The following is a 21,623-nucleotide window of genomic DNA, read 5'->3' as shown; positions in this document are numbered from 1 at the left end:
CTCAGCATTTCTTCTCAATATTGGGTGCTCCTCAAACTCAAAATGCCAAAACAGAAATCTTGCCTTTGTATTATTCTCTACCACGGTTTCTGACAATACAATATAGTCATTCCTTCTATCTAGAAATTCGGAAGTTGTCCTGTCACTCCTGACTTTTCCCAGATCTGAACAATTAGTGCTACCATTTTGCTTATTAGGTATTTTTCTAATCCAATGTTTCCTCACCATCCTTAAAGTCACTGCCTTGCCTCAGATTCTATTTCTTTCTCTCTTTCCTATTTTCTCTTTGTTAGTACCCGAGTTTGAACTTGGGGCCTTGTACTTTTTCAGGTTGCTTGCTCAGATGGTACTCTCCTAGCTGAGCCATGTTTCCAGCCTAGCTTTCTGCCATTTAATTGGAGATAGTCTTGCAGACTTTTTGGCTTGGACTGGCTTCAAACTACAGTCCTCTAGAGCTCAGCCTCCTAAGTAGCTAGGATTAGAGGCTTGCACTATCAGTGCCCAGCAATTCTATTTCTTGACTATGTTAATAAATGTCTTCCTTACATTCCTAGTCTTTTACCTCACTCTCTTCTGATCTCTGTCCAAGGATTTATCTTATGGTAGGAAACATTTTAAGGAAATCTCTCTGCAAAATAACCCTTTCTGATGGCTTTATTAGGAATTACTGTTCTTAGGAGTCTTGGTGCAAGTTTGAGTAACAGTGTGAGATGGCGGTCTACTACAGCTGAGTATCCCATATTCAAAATGACTATAACTAGAAATATTCTAGATTTCAGAGTTTTTTCCATATTTCAGAATATGCATATAGATATACAGTTGAGCATCCCTAATGTGCATATCCAAAATCTGAAATTTCAGAGCCCAAATCCAAATAATTTTGAATATCTTATCAGTGTGCAGAGCTTCAGATTTGGGAGTATTTCAGATGTCTGATTAGGGGATTAGAGATTCTCAATCTGTATTTGGATCTCCTGTATTTGGATCTCCGTTAGGCTTCTAACTCTTCTTATGTTTTCTCCTCTCCTGTACTTTCCTTTTCCTCCCTCCCATCCTTTCTTCTCTAAGTATGAAAAGGACAGTTCTGAACAATCCGCTGCAAAATCACATCCACAGTGATCTTAGAGTATTTATAGACCTTTTCTTTCCTCTTTCAGTTTTCACTAACTCATTAGAATAATTTTGCTGAATTGGCATTCCTTAACACTGGATATTCAAAGATAATGAAGCCTATTTTTCAGATACTTTTTAAAAAAGGATCAAGAGAATGATGGCCCTAGGGCAAAAAAAATTTAGGCATTTTTCTTCTTTGGAAAGAAGTGGCTAATGGTGATAATTTTCCTAGTAAACCAATGGCAGAGCTTTGTGGGTCATTTTAGTCTTATAAAGAGTAAAAGGAACAGGGCTGGTTTTGGAAGAGTGTGCTCAAGAGCAAATGGAATGTCAGAAGCTATCACAGAGGACGAGTCTTTCACATACTACTCTCACTCTTGCCTCTGCTTCATGGGACAGAAATCAGTTTCTTACTGTGGAATGGAAGAGGTAGGTTTTCAGGATGGAGGCACCAAATTATGACCAGAGATAAGTAGACTCCCTTTTTTCCCAGTGTGAAAATTTCTAAATCAATCTTTTTATTTTCTCCAATGTACATTAACCTGTACATTAAAAATTAAGCTAGTTTTATTTTCATAAACTCCATAATAAAAAGCAGGTCTTCTTCTTCTTGACGTATATAGTATAATTAATGCTTACCTCTTTATCCTAGGCAAAAGGCTGGGAAGGGTTACTTACTACCTAAAACATGTAACATAGAACATAAATAATGAGGCAGGTGCCTGTAATCTTAGCTACTCAGAAGGCTGAGATCTGAGAATTGCGGTTCAAAGCCAGTCTGGGCAGGAAAAGTCTGTAAGACTCTTATCTCCAATAAACCATCAGAAAACCAGAAGTGGCACTGTGGCTCAAGTGGTAGAGCACTAGCCTTGAACTGAAGAGCTGAGGGATAGCACCGGGCCCAGAGTTCAAGCCCCATGACCGACAATAAAATAAATAAACAAATAAAAATAAATAACGAAATAAACATTTTTTTTCTAAAATCACCTTGGATGAAATGACAGGCTCTTCTTGATCAATATTTTTATTTTTTTTTCCTGAGTTTTGTTCTGCTGATGTACTTTTTGAATTTCCTGATGAAATCAATCGCTTTCTGCCTTGCTGTGTCATATCTAGTAGAGTGGCTTTTTTGCAGCTCCCTTCTTTTCCATTTCCCTGGATGACACCATTACCTGAAATACACATACAAAACAGTATTTCTATATCTTCAAGTGTCAATCTTCAAAAAAAGAAATAAAACACGAATAGAAGAGCATGTAGAAATAAAGCTCCATTCATAGAATGCCAACTTGGAAACATTTATTTACAAATTTCACAAAGTACAAAACAGCAGCACATGGCCAATGGTGCTAAACCTGGAACATGCCAGGCCAAGATGAAACATGAGTTTCACACCTCAAGAGTTTTACCTCACTTCTCTGTGCTTCAGCTTCATTTACAAAATGGGAATTATAATAATAATTCATGGAATTATTAGAAGTAAGTGAGGTACGATACATAAACTAAGTTTATAATTTGCTACTTTAACTGACTTTAACTGATGAAATCTTGCTACCATAGTTTGAAGTTATAACAAATTTCTCTAAGAGAAAATCTGACCCAGAAAATCTGACCCAATGAACTTTACGTATATTTATAGAGTCCTTAACATCCACAGTTATCTTAAATAAAGAACCCAAAGCAACTCAAAAGGAGAATGACATCTACAGATTGCTAATAAAGTCTCAATGTGACAATGGACACTGTATCCCATATATTACTCACCCAAAGTCCAGTGAGTGGGTAAACCTAAGTCAGTATCATATGTTGTAACAAATTCATAAACCATCTAATAAGTAAAGAAAAAAATGAGTGCTGGGATGTAGCTCAGAAGCAGAGTACTTGCCTAGCATTTACAACACCTGACATTCCATCCACTGAAGAAAAAAGGAAGGTAAGATAAAGATAAAGGTAAGGGTAAAGGTAAGGAGGAGAAGAATAAAGATTTTAAAAGTAAAAGGTTAAAAAAAAAAAGGAAAAGTGTCATCTGCTTGTTTTAATGGGAAAATATGTACAACTATCTTTTCTACACCAGAAATGATCATTTGATGTGCCTAGAACAAGACTGGTGCTCAACAAATATTCCTAAGCAAATTTTAACTATAAACAGAATTTCTCCAAAGATTCCAGTAGAGCCAGGATATAGGTATGTGAACAATCTGTAGTCACTATTTTAATGTACTAAAGCAGGGGTCAGTAATTTTTTTTCCTGGGGGAAAAAAAAACAGAGAGTATACAGTTCAAGTTCTGTGAGCCACACTGTGTCTGACACAATTACCCAACTCTACTTCGTAGAGTTAGAGAGTAGCCATATATTGTGTCTGTATGCCAATAAGCCTTTAGTTGTAAAAATACTCAATGGGCCAAACTTGACCCATTGGCTGTAGTCAGTTTACACTGTTCGAAAGCATAGGCACATGGGCTGAAATACTAATCTCTTCTTTAAGGTCAGGAAATATCAATGGAATAATGTTCATCTTTTCAAAGAGAAATATCAACAAAACCAATATAAAAATACCATTTAGCTATCTACCTTTAGTTACATGGTTACATTTTCCACAGTTTCACTTATAGTCAACCATGGAAAATTACAGAAACGATTCATACATTTTAAATCACATGATGTTCTGTGTAACACACTGAAATCTTACACCATCTTGTTCCCTCCCACTCATTATTCTTTTGTCCAGTGTATCCATGCTATATTCTGGTACCCATTTAGTAACTACCTTCGTTATCAGACCAACTATTGTAGTATCACAGTGCTTGTGCTCAAGTAACCATATTTTACTTAACAACAGCCGAAAGCACAAAGTGTGGCTCAAGTGATAGAGTACTAGCCATAAGTGATCAACCTGAGGGTGCCCAATACTAAGTTCATAAAAAAAACCAGTTCCTTTTTTTTTTTTGTCTGTCACAGGGCTTGAACTCTGGGCTTGGACGTCCCTGCGCTCTTCAGCTCAAGGCCAGCGCTCTACCGCTTGAGCCACAGAGCCACTTCCAGTTTACTAGTGGTTAATAGGAGATAAGAGTCTTATAGACTTTTCTGCCAGAGCTGGCTTTGAACTATGATCCTCAGATCTCAGCCTCCTCTGTAGCTAGGATTAGAGGTGTGAGCCACCAGCGCCTGGCAAAAAAACAATTCTTTACTTACCAATATATCTATATAGATAGATATACAGACATATATATAACTAGATATATAGTTTGATATATATAATTTGATATGTATGTGTATATATATATATATATGTATATATATATATATATATACATATATATATATATATACACAACATTGGTGAATGCATGGAGTAACTAGAACCTTCTCATGTATTTCCAAGGACTGTGTAAAGGTACAACTATTCTGGAAAAAGATTTGCAGCATTTTAGAAAGCTAACATATATCTACTCATTGACTCAGCAGCTCCACTATTCAATATTCTTTCAAGAGAAACTAAAGCATATGTTCACAAATGTACCTGGAGGGCTGGGAAGGTGGCTCAGTGGTAGAACGCTTGCCTTGCATGCCTGAGGCCCTGGGTTCAATTCCTCAGTACCACATAAGCAAAAAGAAAAAAGCCGGAAGTGGTGCTGTGGCTCAAGTGGTAGAACACTAGCCTTGAACTGAAGATCTGAGGGACAGTGCCCAGGCCCAGAGTTCAGGCCCACGACTGGACCCAAAAAAAAAAAAACAAAAAAAAAATGTACTTGAATAAGAATATCAACCAAAAACTGCAAACAACTCAAATGTCTATCAAAAGGACAATGAGTAAACAATCTGATATGGTCAACAATTGAATATTCTTCAGCAATAAAAAGAAACAAAGCAATGATAAATAAAAAACATTACTTGAACCCCACAAATATAGATAATTATTTATGTTGTTGATTAAAAATAAATATAAACAAATAAATAATGTCACGCCCTCAGAAGAGCTAGAAACACTTAAAAACTATTAAAATATGTTTTTAACTAACCTTGCATATACATGCAAATATATGTGTTACAGTTGCCAATTATTTCCCTTCTCACCAGGACTTTTTAGAGATCCTAGATCTAGAGGCCTGGTTCACCATGGGCCAAAATGTTTTTCTTAATGAAATGTTGCCTTGAGAAGACATAGCTACCTAATAACTAGTTAGCAATGAAGGCTTAAGGAAAGGAGACTTAGGCCAACACCAGAAGTTAGGCAAACTAAAGAATATTCAAAAATCAAAGACAAAGACCTGAGCTGTGGAAAGAGAAACAAGAATACAGCTCTTGTGTACAGGAGGGAAGAGGGCGGGACTGACTGGCCATCCATCTCCCATGAGACTTAACTGTACTCCACTCCCTAGATGTGGAGAGCTATTCTAACCTTACACATTCTCCTTTGATTAAACTAGCCTGAGAAAGCTCTAATACTTCCAAATTAATAACACTGTGCCTGAAGATAACAATTAGTAAAGACTCTTAAGAACCCTGAAACAACTGATAATCCAGCCGAAGACATAAATCACTGTATTTGCCATCTCAGTAAGCTGAACCAAGACAGAGGTCGGATCTTTTTAGAATCTCCCAGCATCTGGCATTTTTTATTTAATTAATTTAACTTTAAGTGCTCCTATTGTGCTTCCCTTTTATCTCAGACATGATGCCAACAGGTTCATTTGAAAATCAATATTAGTATCTTAAGTCTGGAATGTAACAGTACTTTTAAATGAAAAACAATCAGCAGAATGGCATTTGATAAATGGCATAAAATAAAAGCTTATGCTTTAAGCTATAATGCAGGTACAGATCTAAAGAATTCTTAGCCTCAGTAAGGGCATGCAATAGAGCACTGAGGTGTCTAAGGCCAGCCTGCCTATATGCAAAGACCTTATCTCAAAAACATAAATACAACTAAATTCTTAGGTTAAGCTAAACTGTACACAACAAACTACTCTATATTGGTTCAGAAGAATCTGTGAGTTTTGCTTAATGTTTTCTTAGAAGTCAACAAACAAAAACCTACCTCCACTGACAATAGGTGCTAAAAGGTCTTGATCACTTGAATTTTCTGCCAACATCCAAGCTGGAAGGATTCTTTTCCTCTGGGCAGGGTTTGTCCTACATTCACCTAGGAAAGACTAAAGGGCAACTACAAATTAATTCATAAAGATAATCATGAATCTTAATGAATTTATAAAATTATTTGTACTATGCAGAAAGCTGAAATGTCCATCTCCAACTATGGATTGAATTGTTTAAATTTCTTAAAGAATCATTAGTTGAAATCTTTATTAGTTGAAGTGTTGGCTCAGTGTGGTGTTCTCTAGTGCTTAACTTAAAACCAAAAGCAGAGCAACACCAACAAGACTACTATGGTATGCCTGATTTTAGTGGTCTTTGTCTTCTTAAAAATAATATGAAGAACAGGTTGGATATAGATGAGATTTTAAGTTTCTCACCAGGTTATTTACTGTGGATGTTTGGCTGTTGATTATTTCTGGACTGCTTTCCAGCTGTGAGGTACAAGTTGTCTTATTAGGTAAATTTATCACTGGAGACTTTGGTATTTCATTCAATATATCATTTTCATCAAATGTTTGACTGTTTCTGTAAGATAAATTAAAAATATGCTTTATAATCATTTAAAACACTTCTGCTGGTAACTATTGCATTGGAAACCTTTTTTAAATACAATTGACTGAAGAGTTGTACTTTTTTCAAAGAAATTTTTGAAAACAGATTATAGAATAAAATATATGAATCTGAATATGTTCTTCATGTATTGTCATGCATGTTGCCATAAAATACATTAGTTTTTCCAAGATGGCCTTGAAACCATAGCAATTTAGAAAACTCAAGACCACTGCCCTGTATTTAAGAGATAATGCAAGCATTAGCTAATTTAGTTAAGCTATTAGAAAAGAAATTTATCAGATTTTGAGTTCAAGCTCACATATAGCTGCTATCAGATTTCTGGCCAATACTGCCACTTATGAAATAGTCTCAAACTTCCTATATTAGTACTGGAAAATTGCGATTTTCTAGAAATGTAACCATGTATTTAAGCCATCAAATTTAAGGGCATAGTTTGAAATAATATTTCCTCATTTCCCCTTGGTATAGAACAAGTGTTTTCTATGATATGCTCAGAGTTTAAGTCAGTGGGAATAATTTTAATCAAAAAACTGTATATTTTGCCAGTGGCTCACACCTGTAATCTTAGCTACTCAGGAGGCTGAGATCTGAGGATCATGGTTCAAAGACAGCCCGGGCAGGAAAGTCTGTGAGACTCTTATCTCCAATAAAACTACTAGAAAACCGGAAGTGGCACTGTAGCTCAAGCAGAAGCGTGCTCGACTTGAGCTGAAGAGCTGAGGGATAGGACCCAAGCCCAGAGCGAAAAATTGTATATTTTTCCCACAATCCTGCTTTAACTTTACTAGTTATTGAAGGTCTGTGGTATCAATAATTGTATCCTCTCTGTCATTCTTGATATAATTTATATTTTGTTCCTTTTTAATTTTCTCAGTAATTGTGACAGAAGATTTTTAAAATTCCATTAATCTAACAAATCGTTTAAATAGGGATACAGGTGGGCCCATTGCAACAATGAGATGTACAAGTCGTATGTCGAAAACGAACTTTACAACTTTGGTTGGGGAGGGAAGGGTTGGGGGGGACAGGAGGAGGACGGGATGGGAAGGGGAAACAAAGGAGGAGGCTGCAATGCTTGATAAGAAATGTACTCATTATCTTGCCCATGTAATTGTAACCCCTCTGTACAGTATTTTCACAATAAAAAAAATTCCATTAATCTCTTCAAAAATCCAATTTATAGTTTGACTGATCTTCTTTTTGTCTATTTTTACTTCGTTGACTTCTATGTATTTAAATTGGACTTCACTTGCCCTTTTTGGTCAACTAAAACCAACTGAGCTGTTGTAAGAATTTTTAAGGTGTTTTCAGTATCCTGTTAAAAATATTTTCTAAACTTCACTCTGGTGGCTCACACCTGTAATCCTAGCTACTCAGGAGGCTGAGATCTGAGGATCAAGGTTCAAAGCCAGCTCAGGCAGGAAACTGTGAGACTCTTTATCTCTAATAAACCACTAGAAAAACGGAAGTGGCTCTGTGGCTCAAGTGGTAGGACACTTACCTTGAGCTGAAGAGCTCTGGGACAGCACCCAAGCCCAGAGTTCAAGCCCCACGACTGACCACCCTCCCCCCCCAAATATATATATATAGATATAGATATACATATATATACATATATATATTTCTAATTTTCCTAATGAGTTTTTTTGACCCTGAAGTTATTTAAAAATGTGTTAATTTGGGCTGGGAAGGTGGCTCAGTGGTAGAGCACTTGCCTTGCATGCATGAGGCCCTGGGTTCGATTCCTCAGCACCACATAAGCAAAAAGAAAAAAGCCAGAAGTGGCACTGTGGCTCAAGTGGTAGAGCGCTAGCCTTGAGCTGAAGAGCTGAGGGACAGCACCCAGGCCCAGAGTTCAGGCCCCACGACCGGACCCCCCCCAAAAAAATGTGTTAATTTCAAAATATATGAAGATATGTTTACTTGATTCTGTTTCTATTATTTTATTTCACTTCTAAGTACTGGGAACTGTGGTTGCTGTTCATTGCTCCACCATTTGAGCAATGCCTCCAGACCTTTTTTATGTGGCTATTTTTGAGGTGGGTCTCACTTAACACCCAGGCTGACCTGTGTTACAATCCTCCTGCTAGTTTTCTCATGTCACTGAGGATAACAGATACATTCTATTGCATCCTATCTTTGTGCTTCCTTCGGTGGCTGGGACAACAGGTATACTACCATGCCCGACCATTGGCTGAGATGGAGTTTCACAAACTTTTTTGCCCAAGTGGCCTTGAAGAGCAATCTCCCAAGCTCTGCCTCACAAGTAACTAGAATTACAGGCTCAAGCCCTGGTACTAGCCTATATTTTACTCTAAGTGATTTCTGATTTTAAAACATGGGCAATTAGAAAACATACTCTGTAAAATTTTTCCCTTCTGATTCTATATGTCTAGTTTATAATCTAACAAGTGGTTCAACAATCTAGTATGTGAATTTTAACTTCATACTGGATATTAGTATATTTATTCTAATGTGTATATATCCTCAATTTCCCTATTCTACATTTCTTGTATTTTTATAACAAGAATGTGGTCTAAGTCCCAAGTTGATACCTTAATGAAAACAAGCTTTCAAAAGTAAGAAAAAATGCAGTCAATTTCAAATTAACTATCTTAGTAATTGTTGAATAGAAATTCAGAATACAAACGTACAAGACAATACAATTTTGGACCAATCATTACTAAGGTATAGATTTCCAAGGTAAAATGTTTTCTAAAATGCGTGTACACACAAAAGCATTCACAACATACACACCCATACACAGGTTACCAACTCTCCAAAATGGTTTGATATTAAAATTATTTTCTATGGACATATTTATGATGAATATAGAATTAGATTACAAATGTATTACTTACTGACACCAGGCAAACTTACATTAAGGTACATTCCAGATCTGTTTCAGAATGTGTAGAGGAAACACGGAAAATGTACTTGTCGACTAACAAAGATAATCTATCTCCAGGATGCAACCAGCACCATAGATTTCTCTTCATTGGTAAGAGCTGGCCTGTCTCAGAAGACTGATAAAAACATGGATTTGTATGTATCTGGCCGATAGAAAAAGAAGACAGTGATGAAGTAACTCAAAATTATAAAAAAAAATACAACTAAGTATGAACTGATATAGAATATCGGTATCAAAAAATTTAAGTATAACTTACACTGAAAAGTTCAGTATGTCTACAATTTACAAGTAGCATAATTACTATTCATACATAAATGAGAAAAATACTTCCCATTTTCCAGGAATTCAAGAAAAAAGTGGTAATCAATTAATTGGTTAAATTTTTTTCTGTTTTAAGGGTATACTAAAGCTACCAGCTTGTACAACTGTGTTTATCACAGCATTATTTGCCATAACTAAGATATGGAATCAACCCAGATGCCCCTCAGTAGATGAATGGATCAAGAAATAAATATATATATATATATGTATCTATATATATATATATATAATGGAATTTTATGCCTCCATCAGAAAGAATGACACCACCCCATTTGTTAGGAAATGGAAAGACTTGGAAAACATTAAATTAAGTGAAGTAATCCAGGCCCAAAGAAACATAAGTCCCATGGTTTCCCTTATCTGCAATAACTGGTATATGTCTAGGACAAGCAGAAAAGATCAAAAGCTATGTACATATGACCACATAAGATGATGTTAAGTGAAATGAACCTCAGATAGGGCCACAAGTAGTGTTTTTTCTTGCTTGCTATTGTTTTTAACGTGTTTATAGTGTACTGTGGTTTTTTTTTTCTTTTATATGTTCTTCTACCCACCCACCCTGTAATAATCCCTGTTTTTACTGTATTTGATGTTGGTGTCCTGCATTTTGTATATACATTTTTCTAATTTGGAGAAGGGAAGGGAAATAACAAAATGCTGAAATAAGGATACAGATTGACCCATTGTAACAATGAGAGGTACAAGACACTATGTTGAAAACCAACTTTACAACTTCCAGGGAGGGGGTGGCAGGGGTGGGGGAGCATGGAGGGGGGCTCAAGGAGTTGAGAAGCTGGGAAGGGAAGGGATGGTAGGGAAAAGCAAAGGAGGAGGTAACAATGCTCGATGGGAAATGTACTCATTACCTTACTCATGTAACTGTAACCCCTCTGTACAGTATTTTTACAATAAAAAACATATAATTTTTTCTGTTTTTCTTAACCAAGACCACTGGACACACTGAGTTAAGAAAAATGAAAAATAAGTAAGTCTCAGTATGAAAAAAATTAGCCCAATTTCTTTTTCCAAAATGCACTGATTCTCTGAGAATGGCTAGCTCCTATTCCACTTATTTTCTTCTAATAATTTCTTAATATAATTTAAAAATGAGAAACTGTAAGAAGAGATTCTAACCAAAGCTCTCAAACAACATAGCTTTCTAGTTTCCTGAAAGAGAAATGTTATTTTCTTCAATGAAACTCCCAGTATGAAGATCATCATTCATATTCAATCAAAAGCAGCAAAATATTGAAGTGAAAGCCAGTATATTGTCCACTATTTTGAATTATTTTTGTCATTATCTCCTTGTTAACAAAGATAAACAGATTTACTAGTTTCCTTCAAAAAATTTAAAATTTATTGAGAGGCATATTAAATCTCAACTAGAATCAAGGTGAAATAAACCCCTCCCATAATTCAAACATTTTATTGTCATCAATAACATGGGGGCTTGGGGGATTTACTTTATTGTAAAGGTACTGTACAGAGGAGTTGCAGTTATATAAGTAAGATAATGAGTACATTTCTTGCCAAACTTTGTTACCCACTCCATAGTTTTTCTCCCACTATCTCATCCCACCCGCCTCTCCTCCCCCCTGCCACTGGGTTTTATAAATAAGTAATCTACAGCAATGTAGATCTTTGCTTTTGGTTTTGGTTTGTCAATAGAAACCTATATATTGTTATATAACTACTCCCTGAACCATACAATTACCAAAATGAGAAGATAACAAACTGTGATAAAAGCACTGACAGCTACAGATACCCCACAGACTAACGAACACTGATAACATGGTCTTCTACAAAGAACATCAGTTTGTCTTCATAATGCATTTCCTTCCTGCTGATATCAGAATGAAGATTAAATTTAAATGATGCATTAAAAAAGCTAACATCGTCTCCTCAAGAGCCAGTATCATATCTTCATGTACTAGTTCCACAAATAATGAAATGTTAAAGCATCTTAACACTGAACTCAGGGCCTGGAAGCTGTCTCTAAGCCTTTTTCTCTTTATTCTCAAGCCTAGCACTCTACCGCTTGAACCACAGCTCCACTTCCAGCTTTTTTTGGGGGTTAGTTAGAGACAAGAGTTTCACAGACTTTCCTAGCTAGGTTAGCTTCAAACTACAATTCTCAGATCAGCCTCCTGGGTAGTTAGAATTACAGTTGTGAGTCACCCAAGCCTGGCTAAAAGTTAAAGCATTTTTTAAAGAGAAATGTTAGAAAACAAACAAAGAAATTCATCCAACTTTAAAATTCAACTTATCAAGGTACCAGTGACTCATGTCTGTAATCGTAGCTACTTTGGAAGCTGAGATCTTGAGGACTGCAGTTTAAGACCAGCTGGGCAGAAAAGTTGTCAAGACTTTCAGCCAACTTGTGCTGTATTTGGCGGGATCTAGGTTGCAGGTCAGCCCACAGAAAAGCCATGAGACTATCTCAAAGGAGGAAACTAGGCATCATAGCACCACATCTTCCATCCCAACTGCAATGGGAAGCTGATTGTGTACCGTAAACCCTATCTCTAAATCAAGCCTGAGGTGTGAGGGCTTGAATTCAAACCCCAGTACCACCAGAAAAAAAAAATGTCCTAATCATATTCAACTATCAGTTTTAAAACTACTTGTATTTGCCCCTAGTGAGGTTTTGAATTCAGAGCTCCACTGTACCACTTTATCTAGGTCCCCAAACAACTTTTTTTTCTTTGTTTTTAAGATAAGGTTTCTCATTTTTGCCCAGAGCCAAAGTCAGCCTCAGACTACAATTCTCCCACTAGGCCTCTCAAATGGCTGGGATTAAGATATATGCCACTATACCCATCCCAAGATAGAAATCATTTTTTTTAAATGACTTATTCAGGGTTGAGATGAGGTCAATTCACCTCTAGTTAACATTTCTCCCAATACTAAAATTTAAACAATTTTAATTAATTTTAAGCAATTTTAATTTTAGATAATTTTCAAATTTAGGAACAATTCAATCAATATAGGAAGATAAAAATAATTATCTATGTTCAAAGAAAGCATTAATGCCAGGCACCGGTGGCTCACACCTGTAATCCTGGCTACTCAGGAGGCTGAGATCTGAGGATCGGGGTTCAAAGCCAGCCTGGGCAGGAAAGTCCATGAGACTCTTATCTCCAATTAACCACCAGCAAACCAGAAGTAGTGCTGTGGCTCAATTGTAGAGTGCTTGCCTTGAGCTGAAGAGTATAGGGTCAGCGCCCAGGCCCAGAGTTCAAGCCCCACAACCAACTAAAAAAAAGAAGAAGAAGAAGAAAAGAAAAGAAAGAGAGAAAAGAAAGAAGAAAGAAATATTTGAAATGGTATAAATTAATGAATTTAGTTCCATAACAGTAATTTTGCTACCACACTATCTAGTGCATAATCAATTAACCCTCATGCATATACTTCATTCTCTTACACAGTAGATTCTACAGATGGCAAGAAATAACCATATAGGATTTTTCCAGAAGGTGGTTGTCCTTGCAAATGATGTTATTCAAGGAATCAAAACTCTAGCCTAAACAGAAACTTCCAAATTATAATCACTTTAAAACCTTGAAATTGGTGTATTTAATCACTCTTAATAAATATGAGTCAAACCCTCAACCTCCATTTGAGCACAGCTATGCTGAATGCTTTAAGATCATGAAGAACTTATGGTCAGATATGCCCATACCCATGGCTGGGTTGTGCACTATCTTTTTATGTTTCATTCACTCTGCTTTACTAATAAACGTTCTTGGCCTTTAAAATAAATAAATAAAACCTTGAAGTTGAATAAGTTCCAAACTTTAGATATCTTTAGCTCTACACAAAGAGTTACAGAATTTGTTTAGATATACCTCTAAAACAAAACCAACTTCAGTCACTACCCTCCTCCTTCCCCTGCAAAAGTCAACCATTACATAGTTATAAGCTTTCTTGCAGAATCTTATTTGGAATATCCAGTTATGAGTAAAACCATAATGCATAGATGAACTTGCAGTCATATTTCATTAAAATTCTAACTATGTAAATATAGCTTTATCCAGTGAGAAATATATATAATTTAATACTGTAGATCTACTTCCCAAGAATCTTCTAGCCAAGGGAAGGATATATTCTGATATGAATTCCCTATTTCTAGAACCTTAGAAGACAGGGACCTTGAGTCAGACACTAGAAGGATAAGATATTTAAAAAGTTAAAATCTATCATAACTAGCAGGCTTACCGGTTTGATTCGAAGCTGACCACCCACCACCTCAAGAATGGCATGTCTTCTAGACACCTTCTTGTCTGTTATCTACAATGGGAAAACAAAAATATAGTCACCTCCTAAACAAACAAGCCTGAACAGTAGGCACACAATTCCCTTGGCATGTTCCTGAAGTCAGTAGGCTAGATATGAAGTATGTCACCCATTCAACAACTATGTAAGTTTTGTTGAGGGTGGTGGCAAAGGAAAGGGGGAAGATGAATTGAAAGAGGAAGGACAGGTAAATCTAGACACTTTCTTCAATATACATATGTAAAAATGGAACTATGTAAGTTGAGGGTATGGATGTAATTGGGAAAGATGAGGGAGAACTATGCATTATGCTTATAATCTGACTTGAGCTGAAACTTTGTATAACTATTTAAATTTTTTAAGTAACTTTTTGAAAACCATATATCAATGGCAGTTCTCATTTAACAGATGAAATAACTCACTCCAAGGTCATAGATGAATAAATGGCAGAGGCAAAACAAGCATGGGCCTAACATCCCAAACTTGTCTAGCACCTCTATTCATGAAAAACATTTTGTGGGATTCCTAGCAATAAACCTTATGAGAACAGGTGCATATATAATACGTTGTTATAATAGCAAAGGCATTTTAAAGAAACAGTCTGAAAAAATATAAGGGTTATGACTGTAAGCCCAAGGTCTGGCAGGTTTTGATAAGGCAAATTTGCATTTAATCTCTGAGACCATCTCAGTAGTTATGAAAACAAGAAAACAAAAGGAATAATCGTAAATAACAAACATTTAAAATGAAAAAGAGATTAGGATCTATTTTTTTGCGGGGGGGGGGGGGGTGGTCCGGGCTTGGAGCCTGAACTCTGGGCCTGGGCGCTGTCTCTCAGCTCTTCAGCTCAAGGCTAGCACTCAATCACTTAAGCCATAGCACCACTTCTGGCTTTTTTTTTTTCTGCTTATGTGGTGCTGAGGAATCAAACCCAGGGCCTAACCATGCAAGGCAAGTGCTCTACCACTGAGCCACCTTGCCAGCCCAGGATCTATTTTTAAATTCTATTTGTTTCCTGTTCTGGGCCAACAATGGTCAACTTATCCTCACAATGATTCCTGCATACCCAAGTTTGAAAATGGTAAAAATGATCATCTTCTCATTTCACTGTAAAGACAATAAATTACCTCTTTTATCTGTGGCTGATACATCAGGAAAGCATTTTAAGTTCTGATTCAATTAACACCACACTTTTCTGACTCATGTCTTAGTTATCTTACTACCTAGCACTTAAAATCTGGCATTATCCACAGAAGGGCCAAATGCATGTAAAAGCACAACACTGATGCATTTGTACAACTAAATCCATTAATTCTACAAAAAATTGCAAAAATAGAAAGTGCCAGAAGTCAGCATTCTTTTTTTTTTTTTTGTATCAGGGAGCAGTTCCACACAGAAAATTTAGAAACACTAAGCATCCCAGAAGAGTGAGTGCCACAGAAATGGTCCCCAAAACCAAGGCTCATTTTATAAATATTTACTACCAAAGAAGGTTCAAGATAGCCTATTGTTAGGTTTGATGGCACCTTTACAGAAACAAATGTAAACTAATAATCTAACTTTAAAAAAGAAGACAGAACTTTAGAGATTCCTTTAATCAAAGCAGTTACCAATAACTCATTTCTTCATTGCATAGAACTTTCACTTTAACATTGAGGTTTAACATAATGAAGCCATAGCTCTTATTCATATTTTACATATTTAGACATTGGAAACCCAGATAACTTTAATTTGGGTGGGTACCACTCCTGGTAGACTGAGCTCCAAATCTCCATGAGCAATAAACAAATGAAAACAATAATATGTGTGTGAAATGCATTACATCTACATAAAATCATTTCCAAGAAATTACAGGAAGTGAGTATCATTCTGTACCTCATGGTAAAAGAAGCTACTATTTCTAATTTGGGGGTCTCAGATTTCATTGTTCCTTCAATAACAAGTGAATTTCCTAACCAAAAGAGTAATACAGTGCCAAAGATTTTTTTTTTTAATCACAGCATATGATTCCTATACGAACTCACTGTAGACTTCTTTCCTTTACAACAATAAAACTACACTGTTGCAGAAAGCAATAATGGCCTTTTCTATTTCAGGCTTTCTATTTCGATTTCAATCTTTGAAGTAGGCTTCACAAACACTAAAAAGAAAAAGGTATTTTAAAATAATGTGAAAAAAATAAATAAATAAAATAATGTGAAAGCATAACGTGACCTCTAGTGGATATATCATTCCATTACAGTATCATTTCATGACAAACCAGGCACTGCCAGAGACTAACAAAAGGTCATTTTTCTGAGCATGGTGGTACAAAACTATAACTACAGCATTTGAAAGGCAAAGGCAGGAAGAAAAAAAAACTAGTTTGAGGACAGTGAAATTTTGTCTGAAAAATAAACAAATAAAAATAGTCTGATCATACCACACATATCCTCCAAAAAAGTCAAATTAATCAGCAAACAGGAAAAATAAAATTACCCATATCCCACACCTAAAGCACAACTAAGAGACTGATGAATATCTTCATTTACATGTAAGAAGGAAAGAGAAACATCAAATCCAGCAGATCAAGCTCCTTATCCTATGCTCAAGCAGAAGTCAGAGGGCAAAGTGAGAAAAATGGGAGTTACGCACATCCCAAGTAGGAAATACTGAAAGCATATCTCAGATACAGCATTTTCAAACTCTAAAAGGAGAGGCTTAAAAATGTGTGATACTCAGCATAACAAGTTCAGAAAAGGTACCATGTGGAAAGGAGGAATATGTCTAATTGCACAGATCTTGAATGGATAAGCCATGACTCATGCCTATCATCCTAACTTTAATACAGGAAGCTGAGGACTGAAAATCCCCACTCAGAGCCTCCCTAGGTAGATAAATCAGAGACACTGTTATCTCCAATTAACCAGCTTAAAGCTGGCAGTAGAAGCATGGTTCAAGAGGTTGAAAAACAGCTGTAAGTGAAAAAAAAACTGAACAAAACCAGAAAACTCAAGTTCAAGCCCCAGTTCTAGAAAAAAACATACAAAAACCCAGAAACTCAAACAAAATATACAAAAAAAAACCCCACAAATTATCAGAGAAAGAAGCCCAAATTTCCAGTATATGAAGGTATTTGAGAAAATACCATATTCAGGTTGAACAGTAAACAGAAGGGAAGAGATCTGGAGGCATTGTTGAGAGAGGGAGAGAGAGAAAGGGAGAAGAAAAGAGGAAGAGAGAGGGAGAGAGAGAGGAGGAAAGAAACTAGAGAATGCAAGGAAGAATAAGAAAGGGTGTAAGGGAAGAAGTTCATAACCCTGTCTCAACCAATGGCTGGAAGTGGTGGCATGTGCGAGTTATCCCAGCTACAGGGGAAGCACAATGGCTGGAGGCAGAGTCACATGACTCTCATCTCCAGTGATTTGTAGGAGATTTGCAGCCCATGATAGCCCAGACCTAGGCAAGACTCTGAAAGTCAAGACTATAAAAATAATCGAGGCAAAAAGGGCTAGAAGCATAGCTCAAGTGGTAGAGCACTTATGTAATAAGTGCCATGGAGGTCTTGAATTTAACCTCTAGTATTGAAAAAAAAAAAGGCGGGGGGTCATGGAAAGAAATGAGCCATCAAACTATATAAAGACATAAAGGAACCCTAAATGCATATAACTAAGTAAAAACTGAGAAAGTTTACACTATGTGATGTCAATATGACGTTTTGAAAAAAAGCAGCACTACAGAAATAATTATTAGTTTAGGGAAGGATAAATAAGCAGAGGCACAGAGGAATTTTAAGGCACCGATATTTCTCTATGTGACACAGAAATAATGGAGACATACACATTGGTCAGAATCAACTGACCACAAGGAACACTCACATAAACTGTACGTTTAGAGAACAATGTGTCCATGAAAATCCATCAATGAAATGTGGCTGAAAGTGGAGAAGGCCTTCGTGTGTGGGAGGTAGCACCATAAGGAAACTGTACATTCTACTCAATTTTGCCGAGCCTGAAAGTACTGGGTCTATTTGTTGATGAGTATAAAAAAGAAGAAATTCTTACAAAGGCTCAATAGGATAGTTGTCACAATGTGATTGCCTTAGAAAGTTAGTGAGCATTTACCCCAATTAGCCAATATGCTCTTTAAATAATACATTCAATTAGCCAAAAGGGCCCTTGTCTCCAAAAATTTTGCCCACTTCTCAGGAGCCCAAATTCTAGCTGCCCTAATCCTTCAGAGTCCATCACACTATCAATCTGTAATACAAAGAATAGTTGAAAATAATGAAAAAGTCAATCATGTTTATAAAACACAAGCCAAAAGGTAAACCTCTGCATTGATGAACTGGTTCTTCATTTTGTCTTGTTTTTAGCATGAGAACTTGGAGCTTGAAGTCAGGGGACCTGGTACTCTCAAGTGGTTTTTTTCACTCAAGACTGGTGCTCGCAAGTGACATCCCCCCCCCCGCCCCAATTCTATAATTAGCAAATTGGTTATCTTTTTTAAAGGTAAAGATGAAAGGTGGGAAAAGAGGACTTCTTGTCTGGTTCACCAATGTGTAGGGCAACACATTGAGATTTGAATGTGAACTAAAGAATTCACAGACAATTAAAAACATTAACAAGGCTTTACTGCATCCATCAAATAGAAACCATCCTTAGGAATAGGAACCTATCCTTAGAGTGAACCTATCAGCAATATCTACTTGGAAACAAGACAGATGGAAAGAAAACTTGACTTCTGATTTGGGATCCTTTACTTTAATCACTAAACACCACTCAGGTTAAGCTAAAGAGATAAAATGGCTCATTTGACGGGTACCTTCACATCAAGATTAGATAGGAGCCTGAAAGTCTAATGTCAAACCTTTTCTGTTTTCTACCAAGGATGTCACTCAAAACCTCTCCTCTCAGCTGGCCTTCTCTGACTGTGTAAATCCTCATCCATGCCTGATGCAACCCATCAAACACTGCCAGGGTAAGCTTTGCTTTACATGAAACACCAGTGTGCCTAGAACTTACTAAGGACTCCTGATCCAAAGGCACCAAGGGGCATTCACTGTTCTCAGGAGCATGGACACCAATGTTTTTGTAAAGCAAAATCCTCCCTTTGTAATGTAAATAATGGAAGCCTAAATAAAGCTTCCATTTCACTTAATTTTACATCTTTGCATATTTTAATTTGATTTCCTAAAAGCAGAATGTATCTGTAAAAGAAAATATTTTTAATCCTCAGTCCTTTCACCTATCATAATGGTTTTCAAAACTCTCATTACAATGAAGCCCATTAGGGGCTGGAAAGGTGGCTCAGTGGTAGAGTGCTTGCCTTGCATGCATGAGGCCCTAGGTTCAATTCCTCAGCACCACATAAGCAGAAAAATCCGGAAGTGGCTCTGTGGCTCAAGTGGTAGAGTGCTAGCCTTGAGCTGAAGAGCTGAGGGACAGTGCCCAGGCCCAGAGTATAGGCCTCATGACCCACAAAAAAAAAAAAAAAAGCCCATTAGTTTGAATTATTAAATACCAAAACAAAAAACAAAACAAAAACAGACTGGTGTTCCATCACTTGAACAACCCATCAAGTTCTGGCTTTGGGCTAGTTAACTGAAGGTAGGAGTCTTGGATTTGTCCCCAAGACACTACTCAAAGCTCAGTCTCCAAAAGAGGTAAACTGACTTTTTACAGACATATGCGTACTCAATGAAGTACACAGGAGATTGATATTTTAATGTTAGCATTTAAAAGGAGAGTGGAAAAGTTCCAGAAAGCTCATTTAGTTGGTTTTCTTTTTTTCTTCTGTAGGGTAACAAACTAGGGACAAAGTAACAAAATATTACCTAAATATTTAACTACTCACTTGGGAGAGGGGGAGGTAGTGAGGAGGAATAAACAGCATGTAAGCTTGTTTCTCAACAACCTTACTACATAAACATGTATTTTTGCACACACACACATGTGTACACACACACGACCACCGCCACAAAACAAGCTTAAACAACCTCACTCCTTTTCCTGATCTCACAAAGAGCACTAAGGCTAATATCAATGGTTCCACTCTGGCGCTGCAAGTTAACCAGGATAATAATATATACTTCTTACTCCCTCATATTAACTAACACACATGTTTCTCCCTTCCCAGGGAAACTTCCACAGGTTAGGATCCATACCTTGCTATGTATAGTCCTCTCTTCCAGGTATGTACCACAGTGCTAAAATCTGCAGTTTCATGCACAAAGTGGATACAAGAAAAGTTTAATTGGGAGCGCAGGGAAGAAGGATCACAGGTGTACTTAAGAGAATTTGCGACTTGCAGACTAACTCCTAATCCTCCTAAAACGGTTGGAAAATAAGAGTAGTGGCAATATACATTCAAGAGGTTAAGTATTACCTTTAAATAAATGGTTTGTAGTGCAATTCTCATCTGAACAATAAGGACCATGAGGGGGTTTTGAAAGGATATATATGTACATACATACATAGGTGTGCATATAGAGTTGTTTTTTATACCTAGTAATACATTTATATTTTATATGTATAGTAACATTTCCTGGAACACTATAACTACTAGGAGTTTGGTATTAAAATTATAGCCCCCAAAAAGGCTATTACAATAAAAGTCCACCCAGACCTACAGAGTAGGCCAGAGTTTAGGAGAAATTAATTTAGAGGAGATTGACAAGCCCACTCTTACGTATTTGGGGCTTTGTAAGGCAGACACAGCATCTTTAACCCTACAGGAGCCACTGGCCCGGGGAAACTCGTAGGCTCGTTTACAATCTGCATTGGAACTCTGGGTTCTTGGGTGTCTACAGCGCGGGCCTGGCTCGGCCCCAGCGCTCGTCGCCAGCCCCTGGCGGGACTGACCGCACAGTCCGAGTCTTTGGAGGAATGTCCGCCAGGTGACCGCAGGGGACGGCGCTGTCCGCATCCTCCGCAGCGCAGACAGGCAGGGCAGGCCGGCGGAGGCCCCCGCCCCGCACTCCGGGTCCGCCGAGCCCTTCCCGCACTTACTCCCAGCAGCGGCCCGCGGCCGATCACCGTCTCCCCGGGCCCCAGGGCCACCCGGGGGCCGCCGTCCAGCGGCTGCAGCTCGAAGCCCCGGGACATGGCGGGCGAGGATTAAGCACCCAGGCGCGGAGACAGCGCCGGCAGCTGCTTCCGCCTTCCACACACCCACGCCAGGCCAGCCCCGGGCCGAGGGAAAACCTGGAAGCTGGCGCTGACGGGAAAGCAAAGACTACGCTGGGCCCACGCAGGTTAGGGATTCCCGCCCGACACGGGCGCCGAGGACTCCCTTGTCAATCAGCATCCGAAGTCCGGCTGCGCTCCACCGCCTCCCGCCCTATCTTGCCCA

At 37.6% G+C, this 21,623-nt stretch overlaps 1 protein-coding gene across 1 annotated transcript in view; it reads right to left on the bottom strand.

Moving 5' to 3' along the window:
- Aplf (aprataxin and PNKP like factor) overlaps positions 1 to 21,558 on the bottom strand; it is a 51,900-nt gene extending 30,342 nt beyond the window's left edge. Inside the window, exons 1-6 of the mRNA XM_013022456.1 lie at positions 21,281 to 21,558; positions 14,235 to 14,306; positions 9,665 to 9,837; positions 6,589 to 6,736; positions 6,153 to 6,267; positions 2,101 to 2,285 (exon numbers count right to left, since the gene is read on the bottom strand). Of these exons, the coding sequence (XP_012877910.1) occupies positions 2,101 to 2,285; positions 6,153 to 6,267; positions 6,589 to 6,736; positions 9,665 to 9,837; positions 14,235 to 14,306; positions 21,281 to 21,376 (789 nt within the window). The 5' untranslated portion in view covers positions 21,377 to 21,558. The remainder of the gene's footprint in view (positions 1 to 2,100; positions 2,286 to 6,152; positions 6,268 to 6,588; positions 6,737 to 9,664; positions 9,838 to 14,234; positions 14,307 to 21,280) is intronic.
- Between the last annotated feature and the right edge of the window lie 65 nt (positions 21,559 to 21,623).

This window comes from Dipodomys ordii, unplaced genomic scaffold (assembly GCF_000151885.1).
Source record: "Dipodomys ordii isolate 6190 unplaced genomic scaffold, Dord_2.0 Scaffold63, whole genome shotgun sequence".
Lineage (NCBI taxonomy): Eukaryota > Metazoa > Chordata > Mammalia > Rodentia > Heteromyidae > Dipodomys > Dipodomys ordii.
The sequence above is the reverse complement of the archived record's forward strand: the minus strand, read 5'-3'. Positions and strand labels throughout refer to the sequence as shown.